This window comes from Centroberyx gerrardi, chromosome 17, assembly GCF_048128805.1.
Source record: "Centroberyx gerrardi isolate f3 chromosome 17, fCenGer3.hap1.cur.20231027, whole genome shotgun sequence".
Taxonomy (NCBI): domain Eukaryota; kingdom Metazoa; phylum Chordata; class Actinopteri; order Beryciformes; family Berycidae; genus Centroberyx; species Centroberyx gerrardi.
The window spans coordinates 5,830,918-5,843,633 of NC_136013.1; the positions used below are offsets into that span (position 1 = coordinate 5,830,918).

Sequence of the window (12,716 nt, forward strand, 5' to 3'; positions counted from 1 at the left end):
CTATCCCACCACGCCCTGCGAGAAACTTCTTCTTCGTGGCATCGGTACGTAGCTACAGTTTATAGGCTACATCGCCCTTCCTTTCCTTTCCTTTGTTCATTTCCTCTCCTGGGATGAAATGCGTGAGTTTGGAGTTTGGTGTGACACCGGCTGCTGAAGCTAAACATGACTCAACGCAATGTGACAGAGAGAACAAACGCTCAAAAGTGAGATTCATAATTAGGCGAATATAGCTCGCAGCGTACAAATATAACCAAATGGCGACCTCTTCTGGTGACTGGAGCGTCCCGTTTCCTCTGCTCCTTTCACAAACAACACAAATCACAGATGATCATGCTAATTGCCTTTTTTGTAAACTACATAAACAAGGGCTGTACTCAAGACCACCTTAGTCGAGTCCAAGTCAATTCCAAGACCATGTCCAGTCGAGTTTGAATCAAGACTAGGTCCAAAGCAGAGACCTCCAGGGTAAATCCAAGTCCTATTCAAGATCAAAATAGGCAATAAAGAGCAAAAATAATGATTAAGGAGTTTCATAAGGATGGACAGAGATGTAGATCTATCTGCAAATCCGCTCTGTACCATACCCATCAACATCCAGCTGATCAATGCATATGAATTGACTAATTAATGCATACAAGTTTGAGAACCATTGCATACAAAGTTTGAAATCCCTTAAATGGTAGTGCTGGGGAAAACAAATAAAACAAATCAAAACTTCAGTAAAAGTCCAAATTTTTTAAATTTTCAGATAGGCAGAAAAAAGTTGAGTTGAAATCCATATATATATATATTAGATGGCATTTTACTCAGAACCTGGGAAAAAATGTGATGAAACAAGACTGGAGACCATTACAGTTGTCAAAAACACAAACACATTAGGATAATTGATACAACAAATTTTGATTTTAATACAAAAACACAGGGTATTCCTTTCAAAAAAACAGTTGGAGGTGTATGTCTGGCTCAAGAATAACAGGCCAGTCGATATTTCTTTAAATACATTGATAAACCATTTTGAAGTGCAGAGTTGTATGACAAACCAGAAAATTACAGAGGGGAGGGGAGGGGTGGTGTGGGGTGCTTTTCAGATTATGCGTTATGACACACCCCTTGGTATAGCAGATTGGGAATGAAACAATCCTCTGAAGTCATTACAACACAAAGATACTGCTGATGTCAACAGTAAACCGAAACCGGTGCTGATGTCAGCTTTATTATCGAAAAACCCGTTCCATAGCATACACTGCAAGGGTTCTGTACACCGAGATTTAAAATGTCCACTGACATCACGCAGTTAACCCTTGTTGCAGTACAGCTGCTTGAAATGTCCATGTTGCCAAACTTGTGTAGAAGTCTAAGGTTACAGTGTATAAGTAGTCCTGGCACCGGACAGGCAACTGACACGTTTTGTGCCAAATCATTCTTAGCATCTTGCAAACCAATCAAAAGAGCAAAGTGGCAGACTATCTTGAGGTTTGGGAAAGGGAGCAGAAATACTCCCATTCTCAGACTGTCCATCCAGGCGGAGTTCTATGACTTTTCTCTGCCTCATCCATTTTCCCAGAGTGTATGAAGTATAGTCATCACTGTAGCCTTGCTCTCTTCTCCGGTGGTGGTTTGCTCGGAGGAGCGGGGGCGGAGGACTTTGTGGCTGGCTCCCTCTCCTCTTGTTTCACCGTTTCTGTGGGAGGTTCAGGCTCCTTCTTCACCTCAACTGCAACAGAAGAGAACACAGTCAGGGATACAACTCATGGATTCTGAGCGCTAGCCTGGCAATAATATTTGGTTTCCATCTCCACACCATCTTCATTAAACCCCATTAAAATTCTGACAGTAAGGGCAATTTCCCAACAGCATGGACAGGAAAAAACACGGCCACAGGCTAGAAAATAATATTTCCATAAAAGCATGCAAAATAAAAATGCAGTACTACAGCAGGATATAAAGTTAGGGGATGCAAAAAATGCCATTCACATTCCTTCTAATATTTAAAAAAAAACCAGTGATGACCATAGATTGAAAATGATAAAGTAACCACTTATGTTCTGAATATAATGTGGACAAACAATTTAAAGATCATACCTGGAATAGGTTTCTCACCAGGCTTGGGCTGAAATTACAAGAAGAAATAAATTCACATTACATCAGACAAATCTGATTACACTGAGATAAATACGCTTTATTTTGGGAAAATTAAAATGAAAAGACAGCAAAGATTTAATATGAATTTGCTTTTTGAGTAAGTGTAACATATACCTGGTAAAAGGTTGGTGGAAATTTTGACCTGAGGTCCAAAAGCAGTGTGTCCACACGTTGCCTCTGGAATAGTGAACTAGGTTCTTCTTTCTTCTTGGACTTGGGCTTGGCTTTTTCTGCACAAAGACATTTGGTTAACCAGCATTTGCCAAAATCAACATGGGAATCACTGGAATATCATCAGGGCACCGTGGTTCTGAACTCCTCACTATTGGCTGCTTGTAATGTTGGTGATGTAGTAGCTGAAGCTTATTCTACTGTTCACTATTCATTGTAAGTCACTTTTGATTTGAGGATCAGCTAAACGCAACTAAAATGTGAATTCAAATGCACTGCCAAAAACAAACCTCTCTCCTCCTGGTCTTTAAAGTGCCACCAGTATCCTTTGGACGGGTGGTAGCGGCAATAGGACATGGACTCATCAAAAGCAGACTGGATTCCATGGACAGCAGAAAGCTAAAGGAGACAGAAAGGTTCATGTCACTCACAACACAACGACTCATCAATTCCAAACACCCAGTCAAAAAATCTCCCTCCAACATCCTACCCCTGTTTATAAAATGTATTATAATGTATGATATTGTAAATTCTCACCACTCTGGAGCCGATAACTGTTCCCAGGTCTGGGGCCTGATACACCACTCCTGCTATGATGTAGTAGTCAGCCAAGGGAATCACTGGAGGATGGGTACAAAGAAGTGTAAAATTAGAGACTCGAATAGAAATTTAAAAACAAGCTCAAGTGTGTTAACATCTGTTATTCTTACTGACAGCCATGAGTGTAGAATCACATAATCATACACCAAATTACTGTCTTCTCAACACTTAAGTACACAGTCCTATCACAGCTGTTTAATTTGACTGGCAGAGCTAGCTGCTGTCGTTCAGCACCACTCTTACTCTTGACTGCCACGCTCCAACCAACACCACTATAGCTGGCTGTGGTCAAGTTTGGCAAAATATAGTTTATAAATGAAACAAACTAAATATAACAGTTCTATTTTTAGGTCCTTTATTTACTTGGGTGTTTTGTTTCCAGTGACCACATATATGCAGCTTGTATAAAGCTGGATAATTAAAAGGGAAGATAACTGGGTGAACTCTACTACTATAATACTCCATTTTATTAGGTTACTCTGAAGGCATTTCTCCTTTATTACATAGAATTACAGCAGACAATGACAGGAAAAACAGGAAAGATGGGACAGAAGGAATGACTTTAGTCTGACTTGTCTAAAGTCAAATCAGATTCAAACCCGTGACATCACAAGTACTCTGTGTGTGCTTTGGTCCACTGACCCACCAGTTTGCCACACTTTATTTCTTTATTGACCAATTAATCAGATACACAGCTGCTCACCTTGCGTAGGAGACTGCCTCTGTTGTTTACGGATTATATAAAGAATTGGCTCCTGAGCATGAAGGAGAATGTATTCCACTCCAACCATCTGACTGGAAAAAAGAAGAAACAATATATGTGCTTATAGTTTTATATGTCACTGAGCAATAATGTAACTTTTCTACTAAGTACTGAAAAGACTATCACTCTAACCTTTAATACAGTAGTAGTGTTATTAACTGTAGTATCTGTGTGTTTATTTGTTGTTGTTTATTTATGCAATGTCCACATGCTGATTAATTAGTTCTTACGATGTCCCGTCTTCTTTTGAATTGATATTGCTATTTAGTATCATTCATATGGTGAACTTACTTCAGGTGTTCAAGAGTCAGCCGCTGCATCTTCACGACCTCATTATTACAGGTTCGGTCGTAGAAGGGGTTGCTTCTCTCCGAAAAATAGTCGAGTACATTTCCAGGGTTAAGAATGGGCACCCAGCCACTGTCTACCCAGGATATCCCAAGCAGGTTGTCTGGAAATGGAATGAGCAGTCAACAGATTTAATGACAAAGTTAGCTAATATGTTGGACTAAGATCTAGCTGTGTTAGGTTACAGAAATGAAGACGTCAAGATCATATTACCCAAATTTTAGCATGTTTACATTAGTAACCTGTGAGCTTCAGAATTGGTTTTAAGATTTTACTGATCACTTTTAAAGTAAAGATTGGTCAGGCACCCAGCTATACTAAATACCTTTAAAACTATATGAGTTGGATCACTGCCTGAGGTTCTTAGGTCTCTATTGCCTGTTCCAAAATGTATATTAAAAACTAGAGACGATCGGACCTTTGCCATCAGGACTCCTAGACTATGGAACGACATGACTGAGGAGCTCAGGCTGGCTATATCTGTATGTTTTAAATTATTTCTTAACACTCATTTTTATAGACGTTGCTTTTATGTAATGACCATTTATTAGTGTATATGATCAAGACTCTTGCCTTGCTTTTATATTTCTTCCTTGTTTTATTGCCTTTGCTGCTGATTTTGTGTTTTTTATCCTTTGTAAAGAGTGTTGTCTCCGTTTTGAAAAGTGCTATATAAAGATGATGACAGGTGGCAGTATCCTTAAGGTAGGAGAAGTGAATTTAATATCTGCTTCCAAATCCCGGACGGCTAGTTAGTGAATGAGTGTTGCCCCTACCAGCAATGTGCCAATGAGGAATGAGCATTTAACCCCCAGGTGATCTATCGGAGGTACTCTTGCCGTGGCTAGGTACCAAACAGTGGCTGTACGGTGTGTGTATATTGTATAACCCTTCCTCTACCAGTTATTACCCTCTTAAATGTTCCTTTTGCAACGTCTTCTTCTTAGGCAGCTTGTTTAGTCAAACAATGGTTAAAAATGAGTTAACGTTAGCTAACTAGCTAACTAATGTAGTATGACTTCGGCGCAACGAAAAGGTATTTTTAACGAGCTTTTGAGCTAACCTGACATTAATCCTTTGTTCAAAGAACGGTTTGGAGATTCATTAGCATACAAAACAAAATAGACCACACTGGATTAATTAGATATTATGCTGATTAGAGCAGAAGACCAATCAGTCGTTGCTAGCTTCTAGCGTTAGCAGAGATATCAGTAAACTGCTAGCAGCAAGACAACTCAGCAGCTTTACTTTTTCTCAAGATACTCAAAAATAGATATTTAAACAATTATCCATTGAACCATTAAATGACACCAGAGAAATAAAAGTTGCTGAAAAGAATTTAGCAATTAAAGATAAAAGCAACTGATTTAGCTACCTCTCAAATCCGCCGACGCCATGATGTAAACAATTTGTCACACAGGAATTGCGTGTTCATGGTGTCGCAGTTTGATGACGTGACGTCTCTTAATTAGGGACTTAAGAATCAAGTGTGCTAAAAGAGTATAATCATGGGCAAATTTCATATAGCCTACATAAGAACAAGTGTTCTGTATCCAAGCCTATTTTTTTGTTTGTTTTTTTGCTCTTTAGAAGTGAGGTGAAAACGAAAAAATGTATAAAATGAAGAATAACAAAGCTACAAAATGTAACTTACAAAAACAAACCATTTTCAAGAAATATAATTTGTGCACATGAAACATTCTTCCTTTTTTTATTCTTATACACAATGTAATATGTGACTATATGTGACTCTTAAATGTTCTATATATGAAAATAAAGAAGGGGTGATAAAAGAGACACTGACTAGACAAAAATGGATACACAATATAACAGGAGAAAGACTAAATCAAATATTTGATAATAACAAAAATAACAGACTGTGTGTGTGTGGGTGTGTGTGTGTGTGTGTGTGTGTGTGTGTGTGCGTGTGTGTGTGTGTGTTTGTGTACATCTTTCTTGAGTAGCAACTGGAGAGATACAGCCCCTTTGAATGTTTTCTAGTTTTCTAGGGAGAAACATCTTTTATTGGCCTTTACATGCAGCTTTCTAATGTGTTCCGGTCCGGTCAGCAGCATTTGCTCCAGAGAGTTGAAATTCCAGAGACACACCCAAACAGCTGAGTTCATCGCCCTGTGAGTGTGACAAGACAGATGGACTTATGCACGGTGAATAAACAAGCTTCAGCACACAGTGTTTTGCACAAAATGGTCATCAAAATGAGTCGCTCCTGTGTCAGGGCAAAGGAGGCACAACCTTATTCATCAAGTCAGCTCATAATGAAGGGGGTGCAGCTTCAGACAGACACCATTACCCTACATAAAAACCCCTGTTTTTGAATGACATCATACCCTGTCATTGGGGACCGTACCCTGTCATTGAGTCAGTCCAAAGCGAGCTGTTAGAGGCAGGCTGCTGGGACGAGAGCCGACAGGCTGGATGATCTTTATCTGATTCATCTGACTGGAGATGACTGCATTCCTCCAATTTGAGATAAGAGAGAGAGAGAGAGAGGGAGAGAGAGAGCACCTAGAAAGGGGGGGTCTGGTATATCCAATGTTGCCTTAAAGTGCTGTTGGAAATATTGGTACTGACAGCACTTGAAGACAACACTGGATATCTTTCTCTTTGAATGTGTCCAATGCTGCCTTTAAGCGATATGGGAAATATTTCAGTGGAGCTCACATGAACGACCTGACAAACTAGTAAATATGACCTGGAAAGTGGGAATTTTCTATCATACCCGTGCTGCTGAAATGTGACGTTTCTGGGACAGAGAGCACAGAACTGATGGTTAAAAGAATGTGCTTTGTTATTTTATGTTTTTGTTTGGCATTCTGTGTCAGGTAATTAGTATCGTTATATGTTTCTTTTGCACTCATTGTTTAACTTTTGTTAAACAAAGTTGTCACGCAACAGACTAAATTAATTAAAACATCAATTAAATGCCTGATGTAGGCTACATTGTCTCGTCTTCGTTATGCCGCTGCAGCACAAATTAGCTTTATGGCATTTAATTTCTAAAACAAAACAACAGCCACCAAGAAAACCTTTTGTAACAGGGTAATTTTTTAACGTGTGTATTTCTGACCAAAAACACTTGAATGCGAGTCTCAAATTGAAAGCAGGAGTTTACGAGGAATACTTTAAGGCAGCAAATGTCTGGTTAGTAGCCTTTTCAGCCTAGTTCAGGGGCTCGCATAAGATTCGCTTACTGCTCTATCTTCAAATGAACATTTAAGTAAATTTAAGAAGGCTACATATTGCTTTTTGTTTTTACATTTGGAAATAGGCTAAACTTAAAACTTGAATTACTTCAATTTTTTTTTTATTATTATTCTAACAAATTAAATAGAGGCTTAGTCCCGTCCATTTCATTTCATGAATAAAATTTCCTCCATGTAAATTAACAACAGATTATTGCCCGTGTTGATTGGTTTGAAATCCTTTTTCGCATCTTCAAATAAAATGAGAGTGAAATTAAACTTCTCATTTTGCTGCCGGACCCCCTGGGACCACTGGCCTAGTATTAACAACCAATCGGCTGGTCGGAGGGGGGGAGAGGATAGGAGCGCGCATCGAGCAGGGCTGCGCACAGAAGACGTAGCTGCGTGCGACACTGGCGAGGCGAAGACGCGAGTACGGCGAGAGGATGCAGTGAGGGGAGCCTGTATTTTCCCAGCTAAATGATAGTCTGGCGTTAGGGCAGCTATAATAACACATCAAAAATGAGTGTAAGCCAGACTGGGCACGACGGCAGCTCCAGAGCGGACGGCGGCGGCACCGGCAGCCTCACGGACAACGGCGGCGGCTCCCCGAGGCTTCAGCAGTGCGCTCAGCCTCCCAGCAGCGGCAGCAGCCGGACCAAAGATGCCAGATACCAGCAGCAGCAGCAGAGGCATCATGGTGGGTCGATGCTGAAACAGCCATCCCACTCCGAGCCAGCTGATGCCGTGCGACGGGCGCTCGACTTCAAGACCCAAGGCACCCAGTGCTACAAGGATAAGAAGTACCGGGAGGCGATCGGCAAGTATCACCGCGCTCTGCTGGAGATGAAGGGGCTGTGCAGGGTGCTGGGGGATCCAGACACCAGCTCCAAATCCCCCTCCTCTCTCCTGCCGACCATCAGCAAGTCCACATCGCTGACAGACGAGCAGAAGGGTGCGATGGAGAATGCGGAGCTGGAGTGTTACAACAGCTTGGCCGGTAAGCAGCGTTTCTCTCACATTTCACACACAACACACCACACATATAAAGGCTATTTGCTGTTCTCCTCAACAGAAGAAAGATTTCAGGGAATACTCCAGAGCTCATGAATGATTCATAAAGAGTATGAGTCATTCCCAGGCTTACCCCACCATCGGCCTCACTTTCTTTTTGGATATTCACTTCATGTGGCTGATTTATTTATCTACCCCTGGGCAAATTAAAGCATTGTATTTATATTTGTTAGGCTATTTATAAAAGAATCATATTGTATTTCAGCGCATTGGACGACACGCATTAGCGCTTTTACAATACACTGAATGCACAAAACATTAGGGACACTTACTCTTTTCATGAAGTGCACTGATGAGGTGAATCCAGGTGAAAGCCATCATCCCCTATAGATTTCCCTTATTAAATCTCTACCAATCACAAAGGAGGAGATGTAGATAAAGAGAAGCAGATGAGTTAGAGAGGGATTTGAGACAACTGAGATGTGGATTTTGCAAAAAAAAGGGCTGCAACTCAATATCAGGAAGATGTCTGTGATATTTTATGTATTCAGTATAATGGAATTCAAACAATGGTTCATGCAGTGATATCAGCGCTCCCTCTCTTGCCTCTCCCTTTGCTTTTTTTCCCCTTCAAGCCTGCCTGCTACAGATGGAGCTGGTGAACTACGAACGAGTGAAGGAGTATTGTCTGAAAGTCCTGCGCAAGGAAGGAGAGAACTTCAAAGCCCTTTACCGCTCCGGTGTGGCCTGCTACCACCTCGGTGACTTCCAGAAGGCCCTGTACTACCTCAAGGAGTCACACAAACAGGAGCCTTCAGGTTAGGGCTGGTCGGCCGTGGCGTTGTGGTCCAGTATTGTCTCAACAGTCTTGTCTTATGTCCCCCCATCCTCAACCCAGCAGGACTATAAGACAGGGTTTCCCAACGTTTTTCATGTCAAGAACCCCCAGATAGATCCGCATTAGACCACAGAACCCCATTTGATAAGATTATGTTGAAAGGAACCACATCTGAGAAGATTTTTGCTGTTAATTTTAGCTGTAGCTTGTTGACTTGGCACAGATATATATACACCTGTCTGTAGGTGGAGTGATAACCTCTGATCAAAACAGCCGTCTTTATACATTCTCCCACTGTGCCAACATCTAGGGAGTGAGATGATAGTAGAATTTAAGTATTTCTCATTTTGCTGGAAACCTCTTAAGGACCCCTAGTGGTTCCTGGACCCCATTTTGGGAACCACTGCTATGATGAACACCATGGAAATAAGATTGTTACCTTACCTTTAAGAATAATGTGTGTGGTATGGTCTTCTAGGTAGTGGTATAGCCATTGTATTTGGATGTTTTTTGAATGCTCAAAGCAAGTCTATTTAGTCATTCCAGTAGATATCAACACTCATCTTAAAATGGTTCGTATCTCTGTACTTAGCATTTCTCTGTAGTCATGTGAAAGCCTTGTAACTCCAATTTTGGTGATTTTCATGTTTTAACTTCAGTTGAAGGATTACATGGTTCTCTATGGGTTGAGGGAAATCTGACCACCCTTGGTCTTATGAAATCCTTTCAAACCCAATTGGATAAACCATTTCATGGTGGTTGAGCTGAAAACAAAGGTGTTTTTCTTAGCGACTGAAGTTGACATTTTGGAGATACAGAATGGTGATGATTTACAAGTTTGCAAAGAAATTCATTCCTTATCAGTGGAACGTGAGTTTTTTAGTTTTTACACAATCATATTTTGGATTTCATATTTCAGTTGTAATGGAGAGGTATGATGAGCATATTGATGCAACGTTTCCTGTCTGAACAGGAAATAAAGCAGCCTTTTCCTGTCTTTGTTTTCCAGACACCAATGTCATCCGCTACATCCAGCTGACAGAGATGAAGATTCGCCGGAGCGCCCAAAGGGAAAAGAAAGAGGCAACATAAACACTTGCTGTCCGATGACTTCTCACCCATCATAACTTTCAGCCCTGCTGTGTGCCACCCAGACCTTACACACCGCCACTCGGTGTGAAAAGATATATGTTTGCTTTTGCCTTGCACAGCGACCTCTTGCCAGTTATGTGATTTAACTTCACCATTGCGCGCTTGAAGCATTTTTTTGGGATCAGATACTGAGTTTCTGCTGCCAAACCGTCTAGTATGAGTACATCCCGAGTATATTTTAAACATTACAAACAAGTCTGATGCACTGCCAGTCAAAACATTGCACATACAGGCCAACACTTGTGATAGAGACAGGAGCAACAAAGTCCATAGAGTGGATCCAGCTTGTCTGTAGGCGAGCGGAACTGTAAACTAGCACCTACCCTCGCACAAGATGTCTTTTTAATGGCACGGAGTAAATGAGTAACAACCACCTATACTTCTACAATCATACTTTTATTTTTCAAGTACTACAAAAGATTTTTGAATAATCTTTATAAAATCTAAATAAAAGGTGCTTTCCGTAAAATAGGTTTTAACTCAAAGTGTGGGCAGAACATCATGAGCACATGGTTGCCAACTGCAGTATGAATTTAAGAGACATATCACAAAATGTATATAGGCTACTTTATAGAAATTGCAAGAAAATATAATGGAGAGACAAGCTATTTGTGTCTTGTTTATTAATGCCAAACGAAGCACTTCATTCACAGCATATATCAACAAAAATACTGTATGTTCAAGTTTACTGTTAAAGTATGTGTGTAATAAAAGTGTCTATTGATTGAAGTACAGTTTTTGTGTTGCTTTAGTACATTTCACTCCTCACAAACTATGTTCTTTACAAGCTATAAATAGATCTTTTTATCTGCCACGGCTGCCTTGCAGATGGTTCTATCTATTAATCATCCTATAAAAATGCTTATCAAAGCACATAAATAAACAAGTGAACCGAGGCTGATTGAAATGATTTCATACCTTTTCCTCTTGGTAGTTGCCATGGTGAAACTAGATAACAAGCTGGGTCACCGAGTTGATTTCCCACATGATATAATATGGCAGAAAAGCAGCTTGGTATAATAGTCGTTTAATAGTGGAAGCACAACTTGAAAGTAATATGAATATTTTCACTTTGCCTCACTCATCTGGGAAACAGACGCTTAAAAAAAGAAGCGGCAGCACAGTTGAATTGTTTACTACGATTTTACTCAAATCAGTGTGTTCCAGTGCAAATACAAGTCAGTCAATAACAGTATTGTCTCCAACCTGAAATATTGTCCATCAGCAACAGTAAGATCAGCTTATTCATGGTAATATTTCAAACAGTTAATGACACCTTAGCTACTTTCAACTAGCACCCTTAGTTGAAATACTGTGTTGTACATCGAGCATTATCACATTCTCCACACTCCTCAGAGAAAAAGCATTCACATTTACATATACATTGGTTCACACTTAACGATGAATTAACTCGAGAGATCAAATCTCAGTGGATGCAGTATCCCGGGCTGAGAGGTCACTTGAAAACTTGAAAATGAAATGAGAGGAACAAGCATTAACCATGTCTCCCTACCAGACCGGGGTCAGATAATTATTTAAAAAAAATTGTTAGCCTTTTTTTTTTTTTTACCTGCTTGGAATACTAGATGGGTGGGGTTTAACACCTAGGACAACAAAATGAGTGCCAGATAGTTGAGACAATCACAGGAAAATCTGAAAGTCAGTTTAGTATGTTTTCCTGTGATAGACAATTTACCTGAATTCTCCTAATGCTGTTAATCTCTCCATCTGTTACTCCAAGTAGGTTAAAACACACACTAAGAATTATTTGCAAATACTATTTGACCCAGGTCTGGTCCATACAAACAACAGTAAAATGTGGAAACAGAATTTGAGATGTAGGCAGTGTGCAGAACCCAGTTTGCATGCCTTTAGTTCAGTAAGACAACTTATTTTGGACTGTCAGACCGTACTGAACTATTTGCACCCTTGTTGAAGAAATTGGGAAAAACTGAAGCAAAATAAAACTGAAGATAATTTCAAGTGTTGTGAAAAAGACAGTAATAAGATGCAGCAAGTGTTGCATTGAACTACAAGTTAAATGTAGCTATTCTCAGCTGTCATGAAACCTAATGAGTCCTGCACCTTCAGAGTCAGCGGGGTGTGTTGGGCACGCCGCTGCAACAGATGGACAGTTATAAAGCATCTCATGCCTGAAACAAACAACTGAAAAATGAATAAATAAATAAATGCATTTTCTCGCAAGCCAGATCACACTCTCAAAAACATTCATGAACCGCATTAAGGAGTGTCAAAAAGCAAGGCAAATACAATGAATTAAAAAAATAAACCATCAAATAAATAAATGAATCAATAAATAAAATAAATCAATACAAACATAAATAATCAGGAATCAACTTTCACATGCCACCGGGGCTTGTTTCCACTGTGCGCCATTCAAGACTCATGCAGCTTGTCCCTTATAGAACGTAAACACTCTTTCCACTCATCCTAGCTTGAGCAACAGTTTATGAGGCAGACA

At 40.1% G+C, this 12,716-nt stretch overlaps 2 protein-coding genes across 2 annotated transcripts; one reads left to right on the forward strand and one right to left on the reverse strand.

Annotated features, from left to right (window-relative positions):
* Positions 1–787: 787 nt before the first annotated feature.
* Positions 788–5,460, reverse strand: med6 (mediator complex subunit 6). The gene is made up of 8 exons (XM_071896814.2): positions 5,403–5,460; positions 3,971–4,130; positions 3,620–3,711; positions 2,854–2,936; positions 2,607–2,715; positions 2,260–2,375; positions 2,086–2,113; positions 788–1,717 (listed from the first exon to the last, which is right to left on the reverse strand). The coding sequence occupies exons 1-8, from the start codon at positions 5,422–5,424 to the stop codon at positions 1,587–1,589; spliced, it is 741 nt and encodes a 246-aa protein (XP_071752915.1). The 5' UTR covers positions 5,425–5,460; the 3' UTR covers positions 788–1,586.
* Positions 5,461–7,664: 2,204 nt separating this feature from the next.
* Positions 7,665–10,907, forward strand: ttc9 (tetratricopeptide repeat domain 9). Its single transcript, XM_071896986.2, has 3 exons — positions 7,665–8,230; positions 8,880–9,062; positions 10,092–10,907. The coding sequence occupies exons 1-3, from the start codon at positions 7,753–7,755 to the stop codon at positions 10,172–10,174; spliced, it is 744 nt and encodes a 247-aa protein (XP_071753087.1). The 5' UTR covers positions 7,665–7,752; the 3' UTR covers positions 10,175–10,907.
* The last annotated feature ends 1,809 nt before the right edge of the window (positions 10,908–12,716 follow it).

Excerpts from the sequence above, each read along its gene's own strand:
- ttc9 (XM_071896986.2), top strand. The coding sequence starts at position 7,753 with ATGAGTGTAAGCCAGACTGGGCACGACGGCAGCTCCAGAGCGGACGGC. Across the intron at positions 8,231-8,879 it reads GTGTTACAACAGCTTGGCCG|CCTGCCTGCTACAGATGGAG; the intron begins GTAAGCAGCGTT and ends TTCCCCTTCAAG. Across the intron at positions 9,063-10,091 it reads ACACAAACAGGAGCCTTCAG|ACACCAATGTCATCCGCTAC; the intron begins GTTAGGGCTGGT and ends TTTGTTTTCCAG.
- med6 (XM_071896814.2), bottom strand. The coding sequence starts at position 5,424 with ATGGCGTCGGCGGATTTGAGAG. Across the intron at positions 4,131-5,402 it reads GGCGTCGGCGGATTTGAGAG|ACAACCTGCTTGGGATATCC; the intron begins GTAGCTAAATCA and ends TTCCATTTCCAG. Across the intron at positions 2,937-3,619 it reads GAGGCAGTCTCCTACGCAAG|TGATTCCCTTGGCTGACTAC; the intron begins GTGAGCAGCTGT and ends CCCATCCTCCAG.